General features: G+C 40.3%; 2 protein-coding genes across 2 annotated transcripts in view; both read right to left on the bottom strand.

Moving 5' to 3' along the window:
• Nucleotides 1-116: 116 nt before the first annotated feature.
• On the bottom strand, nucleotides 117-12768 carry itgb7 (integrin, beta 7). The gene is made up of 16 exons (XM_056749978.1): nucleotides 12037-12768; nucleotides 8358-8421; nucleotides 8187-8266; nucleotides 7556-7751; nucleotides 7007-7177; nucleotides 5223-5464; nucleotides 3786-3941; nucleotides 3569-3664; nucleotides 3392-3481; nucleotides 2664-2804; nucleotides 2387-2577; nucleotides 1935-2161; nucleotides 1349-1556; nucleotides 982-1166; nucleotides 665-825; nucleotides 117-473 (listed from the first exon to the last, which is right to left on the bottom strand). The coding sequence occupies exons 1-16, from the start codon at nucleotides 12043-12045 to the stop codon at nucleotides 405-407; spliced, it is 2286 nt and encodes a 761-aa protein (XP_056605956.1). The 5' UTR covers nucleotides 12046-12768; the 3' UTR covers nucleotides 117-404.
• Nucleotides 12769-12915: 147 nt separating this feature from the next.
• pfkmb (phosphofructokinase, muscle b) overlaps nucleotides 12916-24140 on the bottom strand; it is a 44543-nt gene continuing 33318 nt past the window's right edge. The window contains exons 6-24 of the mRNA XM_056749977.1: nucleotides 18666-18855; nucleotides 18223-18388; nucleotides 18068-18112; nucleotides 17622-17730; nucleotides 17178-17273; nucleotides 17006-17098; nucleotides 16206-16331; nucleotides 16030-16094; nucleotides 15878-15941; nucleotides 15653-15799; nucleotides 15480-15550; nucleotides 15241-15328; nucleotides 14996-15148; nucleotides 14536-14700; nucleotides 14373-14434; nucleotides 14090-14201; nucleotides 13876-13975; nucleotides 13611-13716; nucleotides 12916-13283 (exon numbers count right to left, since the gene is read on the bottom strand). Of these exons, the coding sequence (XP_056605955.1) occupies nucleotides 13148-13283; nucleotides 13611-13716; nucleotides 13876-13975; nucleotides 14090-14201; nucleotides 14373-14434; nucleotides 14536-14700; nucleotides 14996-15148; nucleotides 15241-15328; nucleotides 15480-15550; nucleotides 15653-15799; nucleotides 15878-15941; nucleotides 16030-16094; nucleotides 16206-16331; nucleotides 17006-17098; nucleotides 17178-17273; nucleotides 17622-17730; nucleotides 18068-18112; nucleotides 18223-18388; nucleotides 18666-18855 (2094 nt within the window). The 3' untranslated portion in view covers nucleotides 12916-13147. The remainder of the gene's footprint in view (nucleotides 13284-13610; nucleotides 13717-13875; nucleotides 13976-14089; nucleotides 14202-14372; nucleotides 14435-14535; nucleotides 14701-14995; nucleotides 15149-15240; nucleotides 15329-15479; nucleotides 15551-15652; nucleotides 15800-15877; nucleotides 15942-16029; nucleotides 16095-16205; nucleotides 16332-17005; nucleotides 17099-17177; nucleotides 17274-17621; nucleotides 17731-18067; nucleotides 18113-18222; nucleotides 18389-18665; nucleotides 18856-24140) is intronic.

The raw sequence follows: 24140 nt of genomic DNA, 5'->3' as shown, positions 1-24140 counted from the left end.
TGGTTACCGTAGTTTAAAGGGATGATTTGCTGAGAGATACATCAGTAGGCTACTTGATGCCTTTAGAAATAAAAAAATGACAAACAAATGAATAAAAAATAAAAGACAAATTACAATTGGTTTTCACTTGTTTAATATCTTATCAAATACAGAAAAATACGAAAATAAGCTTTTATTTCTATGATTACACAACAGATTGTTTTCTTAATAGGGTTATAATGAATATAAAATGTGCTATGTTATTGTTATTTTAATAGACATTGACTTCATTTCATTATGGAATATGCACATTGTAAGATAGAAATGAACATTAAAAGCTATGGAAAAATGACAATAATGAACTCCCAGAGATCCTCCGTTGCTTCAAGTTAAATAATTTTCTCAAAAGTTTATGTGACTTGATGTCACTCATCCTCCGAATGCAAAGGGTTGAGTACTGTTGTTGTGGCACCTTTGAAAAGAGGATTCATGACCTGAATAGAACAGAAACAGCTGACTGTTAAATGGAATCTGTCAATTATTGAATTACACATCATAACATATAAAGATCCATATGTATATCTTAATTAGCATAATAGGAACAGTATAATTTACTGAAGTAAACTGCACTTCAAAAATGTATGTTTAATGTGCTCCCATTTGTGTTCTTGTACAAGTTTGTCACCTCTTTCCATTCAGTCTGTTTCTGTGAATTGACAAAGTTTCGATATTCTCTAATGTCGTACAGCTCCAGTAGGGCACGGTATATAATGATTATTACAATGCCAATTATAATGATGCTCGTCACACTGCTCCAAATTATTATTGAGGTCTTATCAACGTGACCTAGACACAAACAAAAATAAATATTAATAATTCATCAGTCAAGTAGGATCTCAAAACTGACACACCATCTACAACCCACTTTAATTCTTTAAAGCTTTGACAAGGCACACAACAAATTAAAATCAAATTACATTACAAACAACTGTTGAGACATACTGGGGAGGTTCGCATAATGAAGAATAATTTTGCCACCGGGGCCGAGCTTCACTTCGTAGGAAATTGTGTCCTCATAGGGGCACTCCAGCTCATGAGAACCTTCAAGACGAGATATTTCACCATTCAAACACCTCTCAGCACACCCAGTGGTGTTACCATCAACCACGTGACATGCTACACATTCCCTACGGATGAATTAAGCATGGGTTAAAACATTGAGAGGCAAATAAAAGTATATAATGCAGATGTTTATGATCTTTAGTAATAGGTTTAAAACACAAACATGGAGATGCTAAAAACACTCAAATGAACACACAAAAAAATAATCAGGTCAAAAGAAGCGACACATTAAACTTATTATACTCACTTCAATAGTGAGCAGCGATTGATGAATTCAGAGCAATGATCTCCCATGAAACCACTGTTACATTTACAACCATTGCAAACGCATGTGCCTTGGCCATTGCATAACCCATTGGAATGATTACAGTTGTCTTGGTCAGGAGGGCACTCACATGCAGTGCCTGTATAGTTTTCTTTACAATCACACACCCCGCACTTACATACTCCTTTACCTATGAAAAACATGAAAAACATTGAACAGTGAGTTTCAAAGCAGTAACAATACAACTAAAAGAAACATATTTTATTTATTTGGTAAATGCTCTTAAGATGCAGTTAAAGAAACAGTTCACCCAAAAATGAAAACCCTCAAGTTGTTCCAAATCTATATAATTTCAGTGTTCTGGTGAGTAAATGATGAAAAACTTTTTAGTTTTTGGGTGAACTGTCCCTTTAATGCAAAAACGAAAACTATATTAGGTCAATTCTAAAGCAAAAATGTGGGGACAAATATGGTTATGTTCTGTTTTTAAAGTGTAAAAAGTTTGTCAGTCAGTTGGTGCCTGCAGAAGTGTGGTTTCACCTTTTTGCTGCAACTTATCAGCACTTACCATTACATTTCTTGCCTTGATAATGTTCACAATTTCTGTCTTCACAGCTGCAAAACTCTCCATTATAGCCACTGCTGCATACACACTTGCCACACTCGCAGTTGCCGTGCCCACTGCATATAAGTGAGCTGTTGTTAAGGGAACAGGATGCCAGCATGCTGTTGTTGGAGTGCATATTCTTCTGCTGCTCACACTCGCAGTACTGACCCAAAAAACCTTCGGGACATCTAACACACAAAATTGAAAAATGATACAATACAATGACCATTTAAACTATTTTTGTCAAAAGAAAAAGATTTTAGGTTTATTTTATTTATGTTAGCAAAATCAATTTGCCTCCTTATGGAATCATGGTAAATTAAAACCAGCACTTCCTCCTATTTACAATAAAATAAATAAAAGTATATTTTAGCAGTTTGTAGTTCCCTCCTAAGACCACCGGAGGGTTTTACCTGCACACGCCACACGTGAGATCTCCTTTACCACTGCAATGTTCAGAAAACTTTTCCTGAAGACCACAATTACAGTCACAGTTAGTTTCCACCGTGACCTTCACCTCCTCGCTGATCCCTTGGAGTTTGATTCGAAATGTTTTTGGCTCCTTTAGGCACTTGGACACTTCCAGTCGCACTTGGAACACAACCTTTAAAGGCAGAAAAGCGCATAAAAATGTCCTCTTCTAATCAGACGGTTTTCGTTAGTGTTAATACCACTGATGGTGTATCTCACATTTTCATGCTTGATGCCTTGACATTCTCCTCTCTCCTTCCATTCAGTCACTTCCTGACTCCCAATACAGTTAGACCTGAAGCGCACACTCAGCTCTTCTGGCGCTCCTTCTTCCTCCAACACCAGAGTGGATGACAAGTTCTGACCCACAAATAAAACACAGGCATTTATATACATGTCAGGATAGTGACAACTTCAATATCTGTGAGAGAAAGTTTGTAATAACGGTTTCTGTTTATATTTGTTTAACATTGCAATTAATAAAAAAGTAAATGAACTAATATGGGGCATGTGTTTAACATATATATTTCAACTCTTCACACAAATTCTTGTGCTGATAAGATCATTTTTTATACATTAATGGCATTAAATTATGAAAACTGCGAAATCAATATTTTGTATAAACATTTTTTCTGTCAGAGATGATTGGACTTTACTGTATGTTTTTCAATAAATATTTTGTAAATTGTCACAGCTTCACTGAAATTAACTATAATTTACTATCCATTAGAGTTGCGACATAATTTTAAATGGATAATATGAGACTATCAGAATCAGTTTGTCTTTTCGGATTTTTGTTATGTCGGCTTCATAATCCACACATATGGTTTCAGTTCAGTTCGATTATGATCTAACCATTCAGACTAGCTTCTAAGCAGGAATGCAAAAAATGTTTGCGTGACTTGAAAAACACATATTGTAAGAGGATTAAACAACTGGATACTCACTCCATAGGCTTCAGATATGAGATCAACAACGTTGCTGGAGTCATTTTTTAATACACCAACCACGGACTGAGGAATCATTGAACTCAGCGCCTGTTAATGTTTGTGTGTATAAAAGAAAGGTTGTTATTATTACTATAACTATTATTTATTACAATGATACAACTATTATGCTTTAACCTTATATGCTGGATAGATGTCCTCGGTTACAGCAAATATTATCTGAATATTGTTATCCTGCAGAACTCTTGACAGATGACCCACTGATGGGTAATCCTGTTATAAAATCACGTGTTTTATTCATGTACGTAGGTGACAATGTAAAGTTACTTGAAATGTCATGCTATAACAGTATGTATAAAGCATGTTCTATATAAAATGAGCTTTGCATACTCACATAAAGTTTTCCATCATAGTAACCGTTTTCATTAAGGTGACACTTTCCGTTATGTGGCTGAAATACACCACCCAGTCGTCCATCCCCTGCCATGTGAAAAGTGTCATCGGAAGTGTAAACCAGAATTTGTGTCACATTCCCCCACTTGATCTGATCCTGTGTGGAGAAATGGAAAATAAGCCCTATTTATTTTGCTAAACGTGTCACTCCCACGGACCATTTACAGATTGTCTACTGCATGTTGCACAAAAACGTCAAGAGTTTCTGGGATACTTGATGAAGTAAATTAGAAATCCTTAAGACCTTTTAAGTCAACATTTTGTTGATTTCAGATGTACATGGCCCTTAACAGCCTGGTAAAAATTTTGTTTGTGTCTCTGCAATTACTTTTGGAAGTTTTTTATGACAGCATCTTTAATGTCAACGAGATGATCTGCTAAATTCTGATATATTTGCAGGTTGTGAATTGACATTGTTTTAGAACCTTTCTTTGAGGTATAGCTTAGCCCAAAATAAAAATCATGATCACATGATTTACTTATCATCATGTTGACTCAAACCCAAAGATTTAAAGTAGAATATTAGCGACAGACTGTTTAAGTCACCTTTCACATGAAAAATTGAATGGTGTGAATGCTTAATGGCTGTCAACGCCTTACATTATTTTTTCCTTACATACATTTTGGAATAACATGTTGAGTAAAAAAATATTTATTTTGGATAAACTTTTCCTTTATTTAAAAAGGGGGAACTCTTTAAATGCAATTTAATTACATGATAGACTCTATGGAGGGGGCACGGTGGCTTAGTGGTTAGCACGTTCGCCTCACACCTCCAAGGTTGGGGGTTCGATTCCCGCTTCCGACTTGTGTGTGTGTGGAGTTTGCATGTTCTCCCCGTGCCTCGGGGGTTTCCTCCGGGTACTCCGGTTTCCTCCCCTGGTCCAAAGACATGCATGGTAGGTTGATTGGCATCTCTGGAAAAATTGTCCGTAGGGTGTGAGTGCGTGAGTGAATGAGTGAGTGTGTGTGCCCTGCGATGGGTTGGCACTCCATCCAGGGTGTATCCTGCCTTGATGCCCGAAGACTCCTGAGATAGGCGCAGGCTCCCCGTGACCCGAGGTAGTTCGGATAAGCGGTAGAAAATGGATGGATGGATGGATGGATAGACTCTATGCGTGATTGCTTCAACGTTTTGATTCAGCCAACTGAGTTACATCTGGCGCATGAGTGTATAGTGCAGATGTAACCAACTGAGTTACATCTGGCGCATGAGTGTATAGTGCAGTACTGTCAGTTTGCTGAAAGTTTTTTTAGGAAACATATCCTTATCCCTTAGTGAAAAATGACCTCAGCACAATGACACTGTAGTGGCTTAGCTGGCTGTGATTTTAGCAGACATACATCATCACCTTGTGTGCATTAAGTCTATTCTTACCTTACAGACCACAGCTTGCATTATAGCATCCAAGCCTGCTTCAGGGGAGTCCAGGTTGCCAGAAATTTTCTGATGCTGAACCTTCTCTTCAAACTCCTTGGCATTGCTGGTCAATGGCAGGAAGTTCTGAAAACTAAATGCTTTTTGGCACTTATCAATGCGATTGGGGCAGGGGTTGTCAAGCCTAGTTTTTACCATACTGACATATGGCAACATTACCTTATCCACAAATGACCCAAACCCTGAGAAATGACCATGAGGAGAAAACGAGGTTATAAGGAATGAACATTTTATTACACAAACCACGTATGTTAAATACATAGTTGTTACAGGTTTTATATTTTTATAAAATGTGACTCTGGGCAACAAAACCAGTTCCCTTTCTGTCGGTCTCTTGACGTTGTGTCGAACCGACAGATGGAGTTCGCCCTTGATCACCTCGACTAGCTTTGAAAGGTCATTGAAACTGGTGAATGAAATTTGCATTCTGGACTCCGCCCCCGGATATCTGGGTATAAAAGGGAAATGGCTTGCTGCATTCATTCACCTTTTGATCTTCGGAGTATTCACACATGATCGACTGATGGATTCTTACGATGTGATGCAGCAGACTGTCCCTTCCTGCGGTGACTTCCCCTGGGCATCTCGGCAGTTCCAGAAGCGTAATGTCCCGCTGTTTCATGGGCAGCCGTTGTGGATAAGTTCTGCCGGCACTGGCGGTTGACGATTCAGACGTTGCCTCACGGGCGGCTGTGTTGCCACGGGACTCAGCCACCACCTCGTCTACTTCCCGTTCCTTGACAGCAATGGCTACAGCCCTGCCCTCCGCTACGACGAGCAGCGAGGGTGATATGAGGATTACTGTGTGCGTTAAATCCGTCAGCCACTGGCTCGCGGACCGTTCGCACCTTGTTTCGTCTGACCGCTCCCCGTCTTGTTCCTCAACCACTTATTGGAAACTTTGCGTGATGATGATGAGTTGTCCCTTGCAGCATCATGGGATGACTTACCGGCATCTGACTCCGACGATTCCTTGTAGCTCCCTCCTCCGGGGGATCAAGCTCAGGAAGAAGCGGATGTCAGAATGTCAGCTATGCTTTCCCCAGGTGGAACGGGCTGTCTCGGTGCACCTCAGATGGCTGCCACCTGGGGGGCTCGACCTAGACTCCCGTCCAAAGCGTGTAGTGTTTTCGGCATTTCTGGTGTCGACCATGCGGGTGTCCCTACTAGAACTCCTCCCGATGGTAGGAAGTGGTCTCTGTAGTGCTTTTCTCCATTTGAGGAAGTGCACTTGCCCAGTGGCCTTAAGGCACCTGGCGGCTTTTCGCTGTTACAGAAACTAAGGCCGCTGCCCGTGAGGACCAAAGGTAGAGCCTCCCCACCTTTTCAAAAAGCTCTGGGACCCAGCTCCAGTCTTTTTATTTCTTTTGTTTATGTGTGGTTTGTTAGGATAGGACACTATCTGGTCGAGATACAACTTTTAAACTGTGAAATTTGTGTTTGCAAAAAATCTAAATATAAAGAAAATCACATTTGAAGTTAATCCTTTATTATTACAAATGTTCCCGGGCTACTTAAGACTGGTTTTGTGGTCCAGGGTCACATATATGAAACGCTGCGTTTCTTTAGAAATACAAAAAAATCACATTTTAGAATAGATTTCTTTATCTTTCAAAAACAACAATGCTAAGACAAATACTGGTTAATAAGTTATGTGTCACTCTGTGGCAAATGATTAGTTAACACAAATATATATATTTTAAGATTTGCTTGATTTGCCTTACCGATCCGTACGGTTTCTGTTTTGTCTTTCAGCATCTTGAGGATCTTCTGACCCAAGGTTTTAATTTGTTCTAGATCATCTTTCATTGAGTAGCTCAGATCCATCAGGTAATACAGGTCTATAGGATAACCCTGTGCTCTTTTAAACTCAATCGGGAACACATGTGGGATACCTGCACATTTAAAAGCAAACTGAAGTATCTCATCAAGAAATCATCTATAACACCAGCAGGGCTGAAATGTTATCTTATTAATGCCACAACGTGTGTTAAAGTGATATTTCACCCAAAAATAAAAATGTCATTATTTTGAAGAAAGTTGTATACGGGCACCCATTCACTTGAATAGTTTTTTTTGTACATACACTAGAAGTGAACGGGGGCCCCTGCTGTGTGGTTACCAACTTTCTTCAAAATATCTTCTCATGTGTTCTGCGCAAGAAAGTACGTCATAAAGGTTTGAAATGACAAGAGGGTGAGTAAATGATGACAGAATTTTCATTTGTGTGTATGAACTATCACTTTCACTGTATGTGTAAATCTTAAACTCACCAACTCTGAGTTTAATGTTGATATTCTGAGGTTTGAGCTGAACCACATTTTCAGGGTCATTGCTGAGGTCAGTGGCCTTTTTAAGGATAAAATCATTTTTGGGATTGATCACATGTTCGTTGTCACACTTCTGGTCCTTTAGAGAGTCAGGGGAATTACAGCGACGTTCATTGGCCTCTCCTGGTTTCAAGAAGTTCTGCAGCACAAGAACATTTCAATTTCATCATAAGTCTAGCAACAGCTTGTAATTCACGTGCATAGCTGACAATTTTAATAATATTAAATTGCAAATGCCTGTAAGAAAATGATGGGAAGTCAATGGAGAAGAGAAGCAGACAACCAAATATCAAGCTCTGTATTTGCATACTAGTATAAATTCAAAAAAGATAACTTCTCCTTACTTTGTGCATGGCTAAAGAAGCAGCAAAACAGTTTGCATAGTACAACATGATCAACCACAGCAGGAAAGGGCCACCACAAGTGCTCATAGTGAAGAGTTGTTTTTAAATGCTTTGTTACTCAACGATCTCTACACTGCATTTGCATTGTTTCTATTTAACCGCATTACACCTACCTCTTAAAGATATTTAAAATAAACATTTGTTTTCTTTGTTTACATTCTTTAACCTACCGCCTTTGTGCACCACGCACATCCAGGTCTTCTTATGCATTCAGAACATGAAGGCTGGGGTTGACACTGCGGTTCCTGGCCTAAACAATCAGATTCAGTCAATTTATAAAACTCAAAGAGAAAAGAATATGACTTATTTCATTCATGCAGAAAAGCACAGATATGCATTACCTAGTATATAGGTCTGTCCCACACAGTGAAGAAAAACTGTTACTATCACAACAGCCCTCATAACCTAAAGAGAGAAAGAGAGAGTACAAGCTCTATAAGGCCCTTCAGATCTTGGTTTAACTGGTTGATGAGAAAACACATTAACACTTTGTATGGACTAAAAACAAGTTTAGTTCTTTGGTCATTTCTTGGGGTTGTCATCACTAACAAGATGCAACTTCAGTAAGCAATTCTCAAAAGGGCAAGATAACCACTTGACAAGAATCTTTTACACTCAACACTTTAGAGCAAAAGTATGTTTTGCATTTGGGTCATTGATGTGACGCACAATTTTTGGTGTCCATGTGATTAAATTACATTTGAAAGGGTAAATGACTTGCATACACTCTCTTTTCTAAGGACCAAGACTGAAATTATGGTTTAAATTCATTTTGAGAGAATAATTGGAGAATGATTGCAGAAATGTCTTTGTGGTGTAACCGTAAAAAATTAATACCTAAAAAATGGTTCTGCCCCTTCTTGTCTTGCTTTTCATGATCTTGTGGCAGAATCATGATAGAACCTCTAGTTTTATGTGGAGAGAGACAATTTTGGCCCTTATGGGTCACCATACTCTCTCTACGGTCTCGTCTTTGTTCCTGCCCTCTTGTTTCCTATTAGTGCTCGTTATGATTTCATGCCCCACAGCTGTTCCCTTCTGATTTGTCCCATTACTAAATGTCCCTGTGTCTCCTGTCATGTGCTGGTTCATTATCAATTGTATGGTGAGTTTCTGTGCCTGGTCAAGTCTTGTCTAGATTAGTTGTTTGCAGTTCATGTCTATTGTTAACTTTAGTCTTGTTTAAGTCTAGTTAGTCTTAGTCCTATCTTGTCATATTATTATTCCCCTGTTTTGTTATGTTACCCCTTCAAGGGTTTTTGGTTTTTGTCCTTTTTTTATTATTAAATGTCATGTTTAAACCCCTTACTGCTGTCTGCACTTAGGTCCTCTGTCCTTGTCTCACCGAATCGCGATAGTGTGGCCAGGTATTCTTAGGTGTGCATGTCAAATGGTGTGACACATGAATAATAATTCATTAAGGAGTATTAACTTTTAAAATTTCATTTGAAATATTCCCGTCAATGCCGTATGTGTTTGTGTCCTTTTTATGCCTGTGAATTAATTCTAATAGAGTGACCGATTACACCATTTGACTTCTATCACAAATCTTATGGGCCAATTTAGTCAAATATCACTAGTTTATGAATCTTATCCACAACTTCAAGAGAAGTAATGATAAACAAGATAATTTGCTCAATGTTAAAGTATTTAGCTTTAATGCATATTTCTATTGCATTCATTTTAAAGTTTAAGCTATATATAATATTATAATGTTATATATACATACATGATTTAATAATGTAGGAGAATGAAGTGGGTGTATACATTTTAACATAAATTCGGTGATAATCGAAACGATCACAATTCTGATATTTTATCATTAATACAATACAACACTACACACACGCCCGGTCCTCTCATGGATGTGCGTCAGAGACTGATGCAGAAGTATGGAAATTGTTGAATAAAGTTATTGTTTGTGTTGCGCACAAACTATTGTTCTCACTTCTTAAATGAAGATTGGACCACTGTAGTCACATGGACTATTTTAATGATGTCTTTACACTTTTATGTGCTTTGAGTGTATGTTGAATTGCTGTGTGTTGAGTCCGAAATCTCTCTGATCTCATCAAATCCATATCTGAACAAAGGTTTTACGGTTGTGAATCTACTTATGGATTAGTAATTCATGACAGAATTTGTATTCTAACCCTGAACTAACCATTTAACTACAGTTACACTACAAGACATCATGATTTCTTTTTATCAGATGTTCTTTCAGCATTAAGAAAAATCTGAACTTGTTGACCATCATGCTTGACTTTCAGTGGTAATGTATTCAACAAACAATGGCCTTTGGCTGTAGAAGTAACATGGTCAAGTGGTGTAAGTAGTTAGTAAAAATTGGCCGAAGCATTTTTCTTAAAACAATAACTATATACAGGAAAATAAATGTGTAATAAAAGAGAAGCATTAAGTTTAGTGTATTGGATGGTTTTAGCCATTTTTAAATAATTTGTCGAAATTTTAGAAAGCACAAAGTGTTTTCAGCATACTGCAGGTCCCAATAAATGTTGCAAAAGCCCATTCAAATCTATATATTGAGATAACCTAAATAAAATCTATTTTCGTGTGATATTTCAAAATATATAATTTACATTGCATCTAGGTGGATAAAATATTGAATATTTCTCATTATTTGGCAGTAACGCCATATGACATTTTCAGGTACCTTCAGTCTTAAATGTTTTTTATAAAAAATGGTGCAAAAGTTATTTCTAATGACACAAAATCAACATAAATAACCTAAGTACATTTGAAAATATCCGATGCATGCTTTTAGAAACTAAAAACGATTTTTGATCTTGTCAACCCTGTTTTGTCATGGCCCATTTACATTTATGCATTTGGAAGATGCGTAAATTTTTTGTTTAAAATATCTTATTTAGCCTATTTTTTTGTTAATGTGATGTGTAACAAGATAAATGGTGTAAATTTGGATTCTTTGGGAACTTTATAGGTTTTCCATTGTTTTTCTTTTGTTTCTGCTGTTGTTAATTACGAAACGAAGAAGATTTCTACATAATGTCTGTTGTGCACAGTTATCATCACAAGTATGACAAACCGCATCATAGCCTACCACCTGACAGACACATGAATAAAGAACAGATCCTTTTAAACACACACACAGTTCCCATGCGTGAGAAAATAAAGCAGACACCCAACACTGCGTCATACTTCAACTTCACATAGCCTACGGATGTTTGCAATGAGGAAATAAACCCACAGTGGCAGACAGTCACACAAACCACAGCGTTTCACTGTTCCTGCTTATAAATGTCGCTGAGCATCACTCAGAAATACTGAGAGAATAAATCCAGTTTAAACTGAAAATATACGCGCTACGCTGGTGTTCATGGGTAAAATAATACCACGTTACATCTGCAGATTATGTTTAAGTTTTAGCTCTTAAAAATAACACAGATTTAACAGAGCAACTTAACTTTTTCCACTATGACTTGACCCAATTGCAGTAACGGAAACATTCAGAGAAGAAACATACAATGAGTTTTTATTGCACCTGCTAGTGTTTCACTGTAACGCAAGAAGTGTAACAAACTAACCGTAGAATTAAATAAAACGTTGAAATAAATAAAATGTTTATATTTTTTATATATCATTAAGTATAAACTAGCTTACTCTACAGCTAAAATGATAAAGAATGTAATAAGAGGCAGAACAAAAAAATGTTTATTACGTTGTGGATGTTTTAAAACACAGTTAAAACACACTTTTTGGTAAAACCAAACCAAAAAAGGCAACATGAGGAGACCCCATACATAGCATGGCATACATCAAACAAGAATAATAGCCCAGTTAGAGGTGAGAAATATAAATTAGGCTACCTTTTGAAGAACAGTTATTTGAACAATCTCAACACCACTACCACACACCTACATTATTTATGATAGCAACTATAAAACTTTGCAATCTTGTGATTCATATTCATGAAATTGTAAACAACTTATTATTAATTGTTAACACAGTAAAAACTATCTAATTAATTGAATATCTTACCAGTAACATAAGAAAATCGCGTGGATCGTGAAGATATGCGTTCAAAAAGTCAAAAGACTAGGGCGTCATCATTGTCGTTTTGGTCAAGGGTTGTGTCTCTAAATCTATTGCGCATACTTACTAGACAGCAGACATTGTGAACAATACAAACACGGGCAGCATTTAAATCATCACAGGTTACAGCGGGATGTGGTATATGATTTCGAAAATAGCACTGCGCGTCTGTTTCTACGCATGCTATGTGAGCAGCACACGTCTATGATGTCTATGTAGACAGCTCACTAGGTTATGAGACAGTCTATTATATCGCTGACGTTGTCACAGGCAAGTGTGATTACCTATATTTATCTCTTCCTCATCTAGAGTTTGTGTCCGTGTTTTGCATAATTTTTCTGTCCAAATATTGAAATGATAAGAATTAACATTTCACTATTTTGCTTAATTAAAGCTATGACATGTTAGAATAGATCGTGGTTATATGCATAAAATAGACATACTAGTGTATGCATACTGTAGCCTAACCAAACATGACACTATTATTATTCTAAACATAAATGCATGTGCTCAAAACGTTTAGGGTCATTTATGTTAAACATTAGTGTCATTTGTGATATATTTGAGTCTCTGTGTTCTTGGTAATCTGAAATCTTTGTTTTTAATAATTCTTTTAATTTGTATTTTTTATGTTTATAAAAGCAACCCTGTTTTAGAAAATTTCACCACTGTGCGAATCTGCTGAAAGGTGCTTGTTACTTGTGTTTCAAGAAATGACCAAGTAGAGAAATAATGAGTGGTTGCAAACCCGTGAAGTAAGAGAGAAGCATTCCATTCATGTTCATGTCACACTTTTTTCCAGAATTAAGCTCCTAGAATTGAATGTGCAGGTTCTGGTAAATCTGGCCATTTTATTTGTTTATTGAAACAGCAATAGGCTTTCAATTTAGACCAGACGAGGAGGAGTCTAGTGGTGAAACAGTAAAAATCCAGTTGAGAACGACAAACATTACCAAACACAAAAACAAGTGCCGTCAACTGAATGCTCTACAACTCTACGATAACAAGTGTCATAAATCTCCCAATTTCACTGTAATTTTGTGTGTTTGTGTAGAGGCTAGACTGCTCCGGTCTTATTGATAATATGCTCCAGTGTTGCTGTCTCTGATGTGTCCAGAGTGATATTGTATTTAGCCAGAATCTTGAGAATGGGCCTAAGCTTTAGCCACCATTGAGTTTTTGATAAACGATGCCTAGAAAAGAAAGAGAGGTAGAGATGATGCGGAGAAGCACACGATGATGCAAGGATAGAATTCAACCAGTGAATCTTGTAAGATAACATGGTCAAAAAAATATGAAAATGCATGATCACTCTTTTATTAATAAATAAATAAATCATATGTTACATTAGAATTGTAACATGGGTCCTTGAAGATTAAGCAAAATGTTTATGTCCAGACAAGGAACTAATAAGTATTCACATATCAGTAGTGTTTTTCATTGGTCATGTCTTACGTTGCCCGGGCCCAAGCCACATGTAATAATAATCAAACTGTAAAAAACTCAAAGGGATAACTTACTCAAAGTCAGTGTCTTGTTTAAGTCCAGAGAGAGGCTGGAATACCAAAGATCTCTTCTTCATTCCCAGAACGCATGCAGAGTCCGGTGTATTAGCAAAGATGCGACCTGCTCATACAAGAGTCAAAAAGATTTGTGGACAGACAGTGGAAGAAACGTTAATTTCACATTTAGAGTCAGATTTATGAAGATCCCCCCCCCAAAAAAATCCCAAGTCAATTAAGTAAAGTCACGTGGATCATTAACTAGAAAGTCGTTTTTATTCACCATGTCTGTAGCACTCCTTAAGTTTATCTGTCAACCACAACACTGATTTAGCGCCCATCTTTGTGCCAAAGTTCCTGTCGAATGGCGTTGGAGTTCCACCCTGATAAAGAAAAGACAGTGCATGATTTCATTTTTTATATTATCTATATCATTTTGATAGTCTACTGTAAATATCTATGAAACACAAAACAATGTCAATATTATACACACAGACCTGCTGCATGTGACCAAGCACATTCTTACGACAGTCGAAAACTCCTTTGCCTTCCTCCGAGTACAAATTGAAAATGAAATCTGTGGTGTAATTTGCATTACATTTCTCATTCCTGGGGGAACATAGTTTGATTTTATTATTTGACTGCTGCTATGAAAATCAAATAAGACCACAGTCATTCATCTACATTACTGCAGATGTTGACTGTATGTGTGAGGTGAAATTGTGAAGTTTACAGTTAAATGTCACAGAGAAACCAGATAAAGAGTGACAGGAAGTCTACCTGAGGATGAGGCCTCTTTTCACTGTTGTCTTCATCTTTTGCAAAAGGTGTTCCACGTTTGTCTGTATCCCAAAAAGAAATTCGTCAATTATAAATTACCTTTACCTAGCTGTTAACATATGTAGCTTTTCAGCCAGTCAGCCATGCACAAATCATGTCCCACCTCCAGGTCGCGGATGCCAAATGGCTCTTCGTATATATAGGTAGCATCTGCCCCTGCAGCCAGTCCTGCCATAGTTGCCAGATATCCACAATATCCCCCCATAGTTTCAATGATGAAGACCCTGCGCTTTGTTCCAGCAGCAGATTGCTTTATCCTATCACATGTCTTGAAAACACACAATAAAACAATTGTCCGATTATATGTGTGGTTTTCCTAATATATTTATTTACCAATCGAATTGTGAAAAAATTGCTGTAATTTTACAGGTTTTCAAATATTTCTAAAATGCTGCAAATTCTAGAGCACAATTTTATTGTAAAATTACATGAAAACATGTAACCCTAACCCTTTTTCTGGTACCCCAGCTGCCAGAATATTACCGTTTTTGTACAGTATGTTTTTACAGTGGTATATCATATTCACTATTTGTCAACATATGGTTCAGGTGCATGTCTCTTACTGTTGTAATTGTATTGAGGGCCGTATCAGTTCCGATACTGAAGTCGGATCCAGGAACATTATTAGACACAGTAGCTGGAATAACAACCAGAGGAATACACAACTCCTCATATTTTTCTCTGGCAGTCACTAATTCTAAGCCTCCAACAAAGGCCTAAGCAAGAAAGAAAGGTATCATGTTAGGAAATGAAAAGACTTTAAAGTCTTCGACTCTTGGTCGTGGTCCTGTATCTTTTATTTTCTCACCTCAAACCCTCCAATGATAACCAAGGCATGAATGTTAAACTTGGCTATATTCAGACTGATATCTTCAATCATACTAGCTGGCAGTTTCCTTTAATGAGAGAGGGAGTGAGCAAAAAAGGAAAACCACCAGCAGCACCAAACACATTTCCCAATTAAAATGTATTTTAAATGTATTACAGTAAAGCATCATTAATGATGTTGTACATCAATTAATATGAATTAAATGAGCTCTGTTGTACCTCTTGGTTCCTAAATTAGAACCACCTTTGCCTGTCCATCCTCCTACAAAGGACCATGTCATTGGTTCAATCTGGGAAGGGTGGGAAAACAGATACAGTATAAAGCACATAAATTGGACTTTTCTTCACGTGTACTCATGGATTTCTCATGCAGAGTGTGTGATATACATTACATTGCCCTGCCCAAGTCCCTCGAATCCATCATATACAGCCAACATGGTATGTCCTTGCAGGATTCCAATCCTGACTGCTGAACGAACTGCGGCGTTCATTCCTGCACACGGAGCTCCCACATTCAGTATAGCAATGTTAATATTACTCTAAAAAAAGAGATAACATGTAAATCCAACTGATCAAATTCTTACTCTAGGTTGTTGTAATGTGATGTTGTTACAAACCTTCACGTCGGGGGCTGTCACATGGGCCAAGAGTTTATATGTGTTCCAGTTATTCTCAAAACTCCTGTAGGAGTGCAATATTAAAAGTCTCAGTTTTCATCAACTATAATAAAGGCGAAGGGGATCAAGAAAGATGAGAATGAAGAACTCACTTTCCCCTGAGCTTAATAGCTTCATCAAACTTGCCTTCCGCCATAGCAGTTGTCACGTCTTTAGTCTAAAAACCGGAAAGGATGGCAATATTGTTTTTTTTTCTCAAATTGCTTGAGATTGTCAAACTACAGTATGGAGTATTAAGGGTTAGAGGAATGTGTCTATGCCACTTTACCACTTGCACACACTCCATGAGGGGCAGTCGAACAGCCTGGTTTCCAGACAGACTGACCACACAAGCAGGTGTTTCAGGTGTTGCCTCTAACAATGCCATCACAGCCTCCACCCCCGTCCTACTGCCCTGAGAACAAGTGAGAGAACAGTGTTACCTTTTGACAAATATTTTAAATTATGACACATAATTTTTTATTATGCTTTGGAAAAGGTTATAATAGTTATGGGTGGTCACCCCCTTAATGATAGGGGTCATATGAAAAGCTGTTGGAAAGTACCAGGGTCATAGCCAGTGTTGGGTAAGTTACTCTGAAAAAGTAATTAATTACTAGTTACTCATTACATATTCAATAGTGTAATTAGATTACTGTCCAAATTACTCTGTCCATAAAGTATTTAGTTACTCATTACTAATTACTCTCTATATGCTACATCGACCTTGATTAGTTAAGTGATTCAAGCATAGACATGAAACGGCTTATTTAATTCATTCAAATAATATTATTACCTGACCAAAGTATTACAAATGTGAGAATTATACATTAAAGCACAGATTTTGAAGTCAATTACGATATTGCACACGCATGTATTTAACAAAGTATTTAGTTTAATTACATCAAAAGTAACTGTATTTAAATTACAGAAAACGTATGAGTAATCCCTTACTTTACTTTTTCAAGGGAAAAGTAATTAAATTACAGTAACTAATTACTTATTAACTAGTTACACCCAACACTGGTCATAGCTAAATTTTATTGTTGCCCACCCAATAACATCGAGGATGTAAATTGAAGCATTTACCAGGATTCTGTCAAAGGCTGAAGGTGTTCCTCCTCTCTGCACGTGACCCAGAACAGTGGCTCGTGTGTCGAAGCCAAGCTTCTTAGTGACCAGCTACACATACACAAACAAGTATGTGTCAGGAACCAGCTAGAAGATTATAAACTGCGTACATATTTCGTGCTGCTCTTACGTTTTTGATCATATCGCAAGTGATGGGTTTGCCATGGAGATCTAAAGCTCCTTCTGCCACAATGATGATGTTCAAACGATTGCCAATGCTTCTTTGCTAGACAGTAAATCATAAAACGCGTAATGTAAGACTAAAAACTATGAACTTTGACGTTGAGAATGATTATGAGTAAATTCGAAATAGATCTGTTCAGTCATGATGTCAGTTTGTAACAAACCAGAAGGCTACTTGCCCTGGGGCTTTCTTAATAACAAGATCATTTTTCAAAATGTTTTGTTTTGCAACATTATTAGACACAGTCCTACCTCAAAAGCCCTACAGCACCTCTTTTTTTGTCAAGCAGGTAAACTCACATTAAACTTCCTAAAATATCTTTCCAGGGTTTGAGAGTGCAAACTGAACAGCTCTACAGAGTCAGTTAGATAGAATGTGTATAGATGGTACATAGGTAAGTCTTCTGCAGAGATGGTCTTCCCAGCCCTCATCAGGAGGCATCTCAGGAATAAAGACCCAGTCGGCACCGCATGACAGGGCAGTAACCAAAGCCAAATACCTACACATTCAAATCAAAACATACACACACATCTGCTAAACTGCACCATTTGTATTGTAATAACATTTGTATCGTAATCATTTTTTTAAAACATAATATAGAAATATATAATAAACATCTGCACTACCATTAACATGAACAAAGATAAATGCTGAAAACAAAATTGTTCATGTGAGCTAATAAATTTACAAATTTTCACAACTATAGCCTGTAAGGTGTTTAAAACTTTAATGGAAACCGAATAAAAATCTTGTTTTTTGCAGAACATACACAAACTGTGAAAATGTACCCTAAAAACAGCATGAGTATTAATGCATAGATGTATACTACTACATACCCACAATGCCTGCCCATCACTTCCAGAATGAAGGCTCTTTGATGACTGCAGAGATGGAATAAGAATACCCAAACCAAATCAATGTCTTTTCAGGCTAAAAAACAGACCTGTATGAAGAATTAAATACCTTGACCATATTTGTGTGCAGTGTGTACCTCTGAGCTGTGGTTGTGATGGCATCTACAACTTCCATGATCCTGTGTAGGGCTGAATCTGTGCCAATTGTCATGTCTGTGCCACAGAAATCATTGTCTATAGATCCAACCATCCCAACGATGTTCAGATGAGATGAACGCTTGGCCTCCTCTGCTGTGATCTTACCTGTAAGCACAAACAGACATTTGCTTCTCCATGTTATTCAGTAACACAGGTTACATAGTGTAGAATTCTTAAGAGTATCTTAGAATACCAAGGGTTGGGAAATTTCAGTACATGGTATGTACAGTATCATAGTACAGTGGCACTACAGTTTTTTTTTAAAGGAATAAAGACAAACGGATTTACAAATGACCTATTGTTACGGAATATAATAAGCTAACTGATTCACAGAAAGTGATTCTGGGTAATGTAGTTTGTGTGTTGGTTGGTGTAGTCTTACCTGCTTTCAGCAGGTTTTGGAGCTGCTCACTCCACTCATTGCGGAATTCATTGGCACCTGTCAGGCTGCCGTCTCCACCAATTACACACAAATTAGTGATGCCCAACTTAACAAGGTTGCACACTGCTTTAGCTCTGCCTTCCTTAGTGCGAAAGTCTTGACAGCGAGCACTGCCAATCACTGTGCCGCCCTGTGGACACGAGAAAGAAGAAAATCATTACAACTTCTAACTAAAGTATTACCATAAGTAAACTAGGAGGACAATGGCTCCACATAGTCTGCATAATGTTGACAAAAGAACAGTGCTTGAAGTGGGCCATGCGCCAGTAGACAGTACAGGCACTTCTCTATTTTAAACTTTAGTGTGTCTTCTCTTTTTTCAGCGTACCTGCACTTCTTACATCTTGCGGGCACTTTGCCACTCAAAACGTCATTATTTGGGTGATTAATAGTGATGACATTATGCTATAGGGATATGCAACGTTCCAGACAACTGGGATTTTGGATATTTACACCTTAAACCCAGATATAAACATCTTGAACGATACTCGAAGTCGGACATGGGATCTCCGAATTCTCAGATCAATCAAACCTGGCCAAAGTAGTGTTGCATACTTTGTATCTTCGAAGAGTATTTCGTTTGACCACATTTAGAAAAGATAGATACAGCTTTACGATTGTTTCCGATAACATACGGCGCGTGCGGGGGGGGGGTGGGGGAGGGCTTAGGCTGAACCAAAGCACATACGCACCCATTGTCAACAAAACACAGACATCAGTTTCGCTCACCGCATTCGGTTCATGTCCGGCATCTTTTAGTTTTGGGAAGTTCCATATATCAGTTTCAAACGATCTCCAAATCCAGCGTTATATCAAACAGTTTATATAACATTCATCACCCAATTGCAGTGAACAAACAAAAACCTGAACTTTGCGAACGTATGCTCTCTCTCTCTCTCCTCCTTACAAGTGAAAATGACGTCTGCACATGCTCCTTCCACTGCTCTCATTGCTGCCGTGTGGCCATGCCGCTTGCTTTTCTGGGAGAATTGTCCAATAAGGGACTAAGAAAAGTTGTTACAATACAGTTTTATATGTTCGAAAAAAAACTTTCTGAAATCTGTACGATCAATGGGGGAGTGTATCGAGCACAGAAATACTACGTAATATGCCCAACTCGTTTTTTGACAAGTTGACCATGTTAAGCATGAGAAGACAGCATGTTTAACATTGTAAAGAAGTCAGAATGCATGAAACACAGTTGCAGGGCCCAAGATGCTTCCAATGAGATTAGCGTGGACAGAGATACTCCTATTATAGGGAGATGGAAGGGTCTGTAATACTTCCAGTTGGTGAATGCATAATGGCTTACAACTCGTTTTAACAGCCCTTAAAAGCCTCCGGTCTCCTTACCTGCTTTTAGCTGGAGCCATGGCATTAGCATTAGCCACCACACTTTTTTGGCTTAAGATTGCAGCCTTCGCATCTAGTGTCTTTTGCAAAGAGCTACCCAATTTTAACAGATTGACCAATCAAACAGGGTTTACGGAATTCCAGCCAATCAAATTACAAGAGGCTATGGTGGAATTTCATGATATGTCTTTGATTTTTATCATTATTTCCAATGTATTGCTCTTCGTTTTAATGGTGGAATTTAATCATATGTCTTTATGTTTTGTATTGCTCTTCGTTTCAAACACATTTGAATGAGAATAAGTAAAGCACCCTCGACAGCTGTGTCTTTGATGTCTGGTTGTGTTTATGAAATCTAGGGACATTTTCAGGCCTCAACCCTACAGTATGACCAAATCTGGGCATGTTCCGCCCTGTTACTATGACTACAATCTACATTGAGCAAGGCCACAGTTTTGCCACAGATAAAGACAAGATAGCGAGGTGAAGAAGGGGAAATGATCAGAACATAATTTTGGTGGGCGAGGATTTATATAAAAATTTCTCGAAGATGCGAGATGTGAGAAGGCATAACAAACCCAACGGTTTTACAATAAAAATAATAAATTGTAAGACTTCAGAGTTCACTTCTTATCTTTTGAGAATTCTGCTGTTTTAATTGAAAACTAGACATGCCTAAAAACATTACCAGTGTTGGGAGTAATGCGTTACAAAAGTAGTGTACAGTATTACAATAACGTATAACTTTTTGCTGTAGCAGTAGTGTAAGGCATTAATAATACATTTCCGGTAGTATTTTACTCTGTACATGTTCAGTAACGCTTGCATTACAACAAACTTTTCACCCGCAAGACATTAAAGGGCCGTTATCCCAGAAATATGTTTATCTACCAGAAATTGAGTCGCCAGCATGTGTGCAGAAATACTCTGTAATTATACAAATCCATCTATTCTTATTTTTGTATTCTCCTTTAAACCACAACAGTGACACAAAACAGTCTGTTGGTGATCCCCTATTAATCTGATGTCACATTGTTTACACCCGCCCATGACCGCTCACAGACTTCGACTTATAAGTGCGTAGTTCCACCATCCGCCAGAGACACGCTGTCAGCCATTTTCATCATGCAAGAGCAGATCTAGCCACTAGCGACACAAAAGTCTAAGAAACAACAAACGATCGCTGCATTAGGTGTGTGGGCGTCCAGCACTGCGCACTGCGGGCAGATTGTCATTCAGAAATTGCGGTCACGGGTGGCTGTCTTCCTACGGGAACCAGCCACCATTTCGTCTGCTACCCGGGCTGTGACATCTGTGGCTACGGCCCCGATGACCACCCACGTTAGCAGCGTTGGTGATATGGGGAACTCTGCGAACGTAAACCCGCCAGCTAAGTGCTCACGGGCCGATCGCACCCCGATTCGCTTTTCTGAACGTTCCCCAACCGGCGGTGGCATACCGTCCGGATTCTCACGCACACACATCGGGAACGGTGTGTGAGTAGATGAGATGTCGCTCGCAGCATCGGAGGGAGACTGACATCCGGCTCCGACGAATCCGAGCTCCACCCCCAGCGGTCGAGTTAGGAGGAAGCAGAAATGTCATTCATGCTAACCCGGGTTCCGGAGGTGCATGAGGAGCTGTGTAAAACTTGGAGCGCTCCACTCACGGACCGCTCCAGTGAAAACCAGCTCCACCTCCCTTACTCCCCTCGATGGTGGGGCAGCCAAGGCTGCCTCCTCTCTTCGCCAGAAGGCGTTGAGAGAGCCCCACGAGGGTAAGGCCGACCTGGGTATAATGCAGGATTTCCGTGCCGCCACTGACAGCGCTCTACGGGCGACTAAGGAGGCTGCACGGGCCCTGGTCAGACGATGTCCACGGTAGATGCACTCATCTCGCAGGGTGGGTTGTTGGTATACATCGGCGAGGACTGTGCTCAGCAGTTTTCGACGGTGAAGCAGACAGTGGCAATTAACCACATTTTTCTCACCGCGACCTGGCCGCCAAAAGGCCTCCGAGATCCTGCGTGACGTCTGCTTCCCTGCAACCCAGGACCCCTTCGACATCGATTCCGGTTCCTGTGCCCCCACAGGCGGCACCCCGGTAGCAGATGTCGAGGGGGAAACCTCCACCCCGTCAGCAAACTTCTCACGAGAAGGGACACTGACGGGAAGACTCCTAGGAGAACAACATCGGGCCCGAACCTTCACAGCCACGGTTCTGATCGGTCGGTACGGGACGATTCCTGCCTCGTCACCAAAGCCGGGCCCTTTTCAGGGCCTGGCGCCCACTTACTCACAGAGTTTTTCCGTTCTCCCCGGGTGTACTTGCAGCCGATCGCACACTCCACTGGACTGTGCTCGGCGAACCGACCTCACACCCTGGCGAGGTGTGAGGTCGTATACATACGACAGCCGTCATCACTCTCAACCGACAGTGTGTGCCGTTGTCCCGCCAGGCAGGTAAAAAGGCGGAGCCAACCTTCCCTCCGGGGACCCCCCGTGACAGATGGTTAGCTCCGCCAGCCGACGAACCACCCCCGTGGGAATGAGGAAGCAGACCGTCCCCTTGGTCACCCTGTCACAGTCCCTGGGAGCTCGAGAGCTGCCCACACTGTCTCGCTGACCAATGCGGGCGGTCCGTCTTGGTTACTCGATCCAGTTCGCCAGAGACTCTCCCAAGTTTCAAGGCATCATCTCTCCCTCTGTCTGAGGCAGGGACGCCTCAGTACTTTGGGAAGAGGTCACCAAGCTTCTGGCGAAACAGGCATTGAGTTCGTCCCTAAAACCAAGATGTTCAGTGGGTCACGACCCGCACTTCATCATTCCCAAGAAAGACGGCGGGTTGCGCCCCACCGGTCTGCGTACCCTGAACAAGCACCTTCACAAGCTGCCACTCAGAGGTTCACGCAGAGGCGCATCCTGACATCTATCAGGTGTCAGGATTGGTTCGTGGCAATCGACCTGAAGGACGCTTACTCTAATGTCTCGATCCTCTCGACACTGCCCAGTTCCACGGTTCGCGTTCGAGGGGCGGGCATATCAGGACAGAGTCCTCCCTTTCGGTCTGTTCCTGCGGGTACTAAACTATCTCGACGACTGGCTTATCTTGGCACATTCGCGAGATCTGTTGTGTACACAGAGGGACTTGGTGCTCCGGCATCTAGATCGAATGGGATTTCAGGTCAACCGAGAAAAGAGCAAACTCTCCCCAGTGCCGAGCACCCTCTTTCTCGGTATGGAACCAAACTCTGTCACCATGACGGCGCAGCTTTCCGCAGCACGCGCCTAGTCAGTGTTGAAACTGGAGGCTCCTGGGACACATGGCATCCTCCGCAGGGGTAATACCCCTCGGGTTAATGCACATGAGACCGCTTCAACACTGGCTACAGAGTCGAGTTCCGAGGACAGCGTGGCACACCGACAGCAGGCGCATGGTGATGACACCCTGCTGTCGACGCACCCTAACCCCTGGTCTTCCATGACCTTCCTCCGGGCGGGGGTTCCCCTCGGGCAGGTTACGAGGCACGTCGTGGTGACGACGGACGCCTTGCTGCAGGGGTGGGGTGCAGTGTGCAACGGGCACGCAGAAGCGGGGCGCTGGACGAGCCCCCGTCTGCGCTGGATTGCCTAGAGTTGTGGGCTGTGCTGCTTGCACTGAGAAGGCTCCGGCCTCTAGTGCAGAGCCAGCACGTGTTGGTCCTCCGGGACAGCACGACAGCCGTGGTGTACATCGCCAGGGTGGCGTACGCTCACGGCAGCTAACACAACTTGCCTGACACCTCCTCCTGTGGAGTTAGCAGGTGATCCGCTCCCTGCGGGCCACACACATCCCAGGCAAACTGAACCAGACAGCCGACGCGCTCTCTCGTCAGTATACGCCTTGCGGAGAGTGGCGACTCCACCCCCAGTCCAGCCCATTTGGGTGGTGTTCGGACAGGCACAGATAGATCTTTGCCTCCCGCGACACCACCCATTGTCTGCTTTGGTACTCCCTGACCGAGGTCCCCCACGACACGGATGCCCTGGCGCACAGCTGACCACGGGACGGGCGGAAGCACAC

Source organism: Triplophysa dalaica, chromosome 6 (assembly GCF_015846415.1).
Source record: "Triplophysa dalaica isolate WHDGS20190420 chromosome 6, ASM1584641v1, whole genome shotgun sequence".
Lineage (NCBI taxonomy): Eukaryota > Metazoa > Chordata > Actinopteri > Cypriniformes > Nemacheilidae > Triplophysa > Triplophysa dalaica.
The sequence above is the reverse complement of the archived record's forward strand: the minus strand, read 5'-3'. Positions and strand labels throughout refer to the sequence as shown.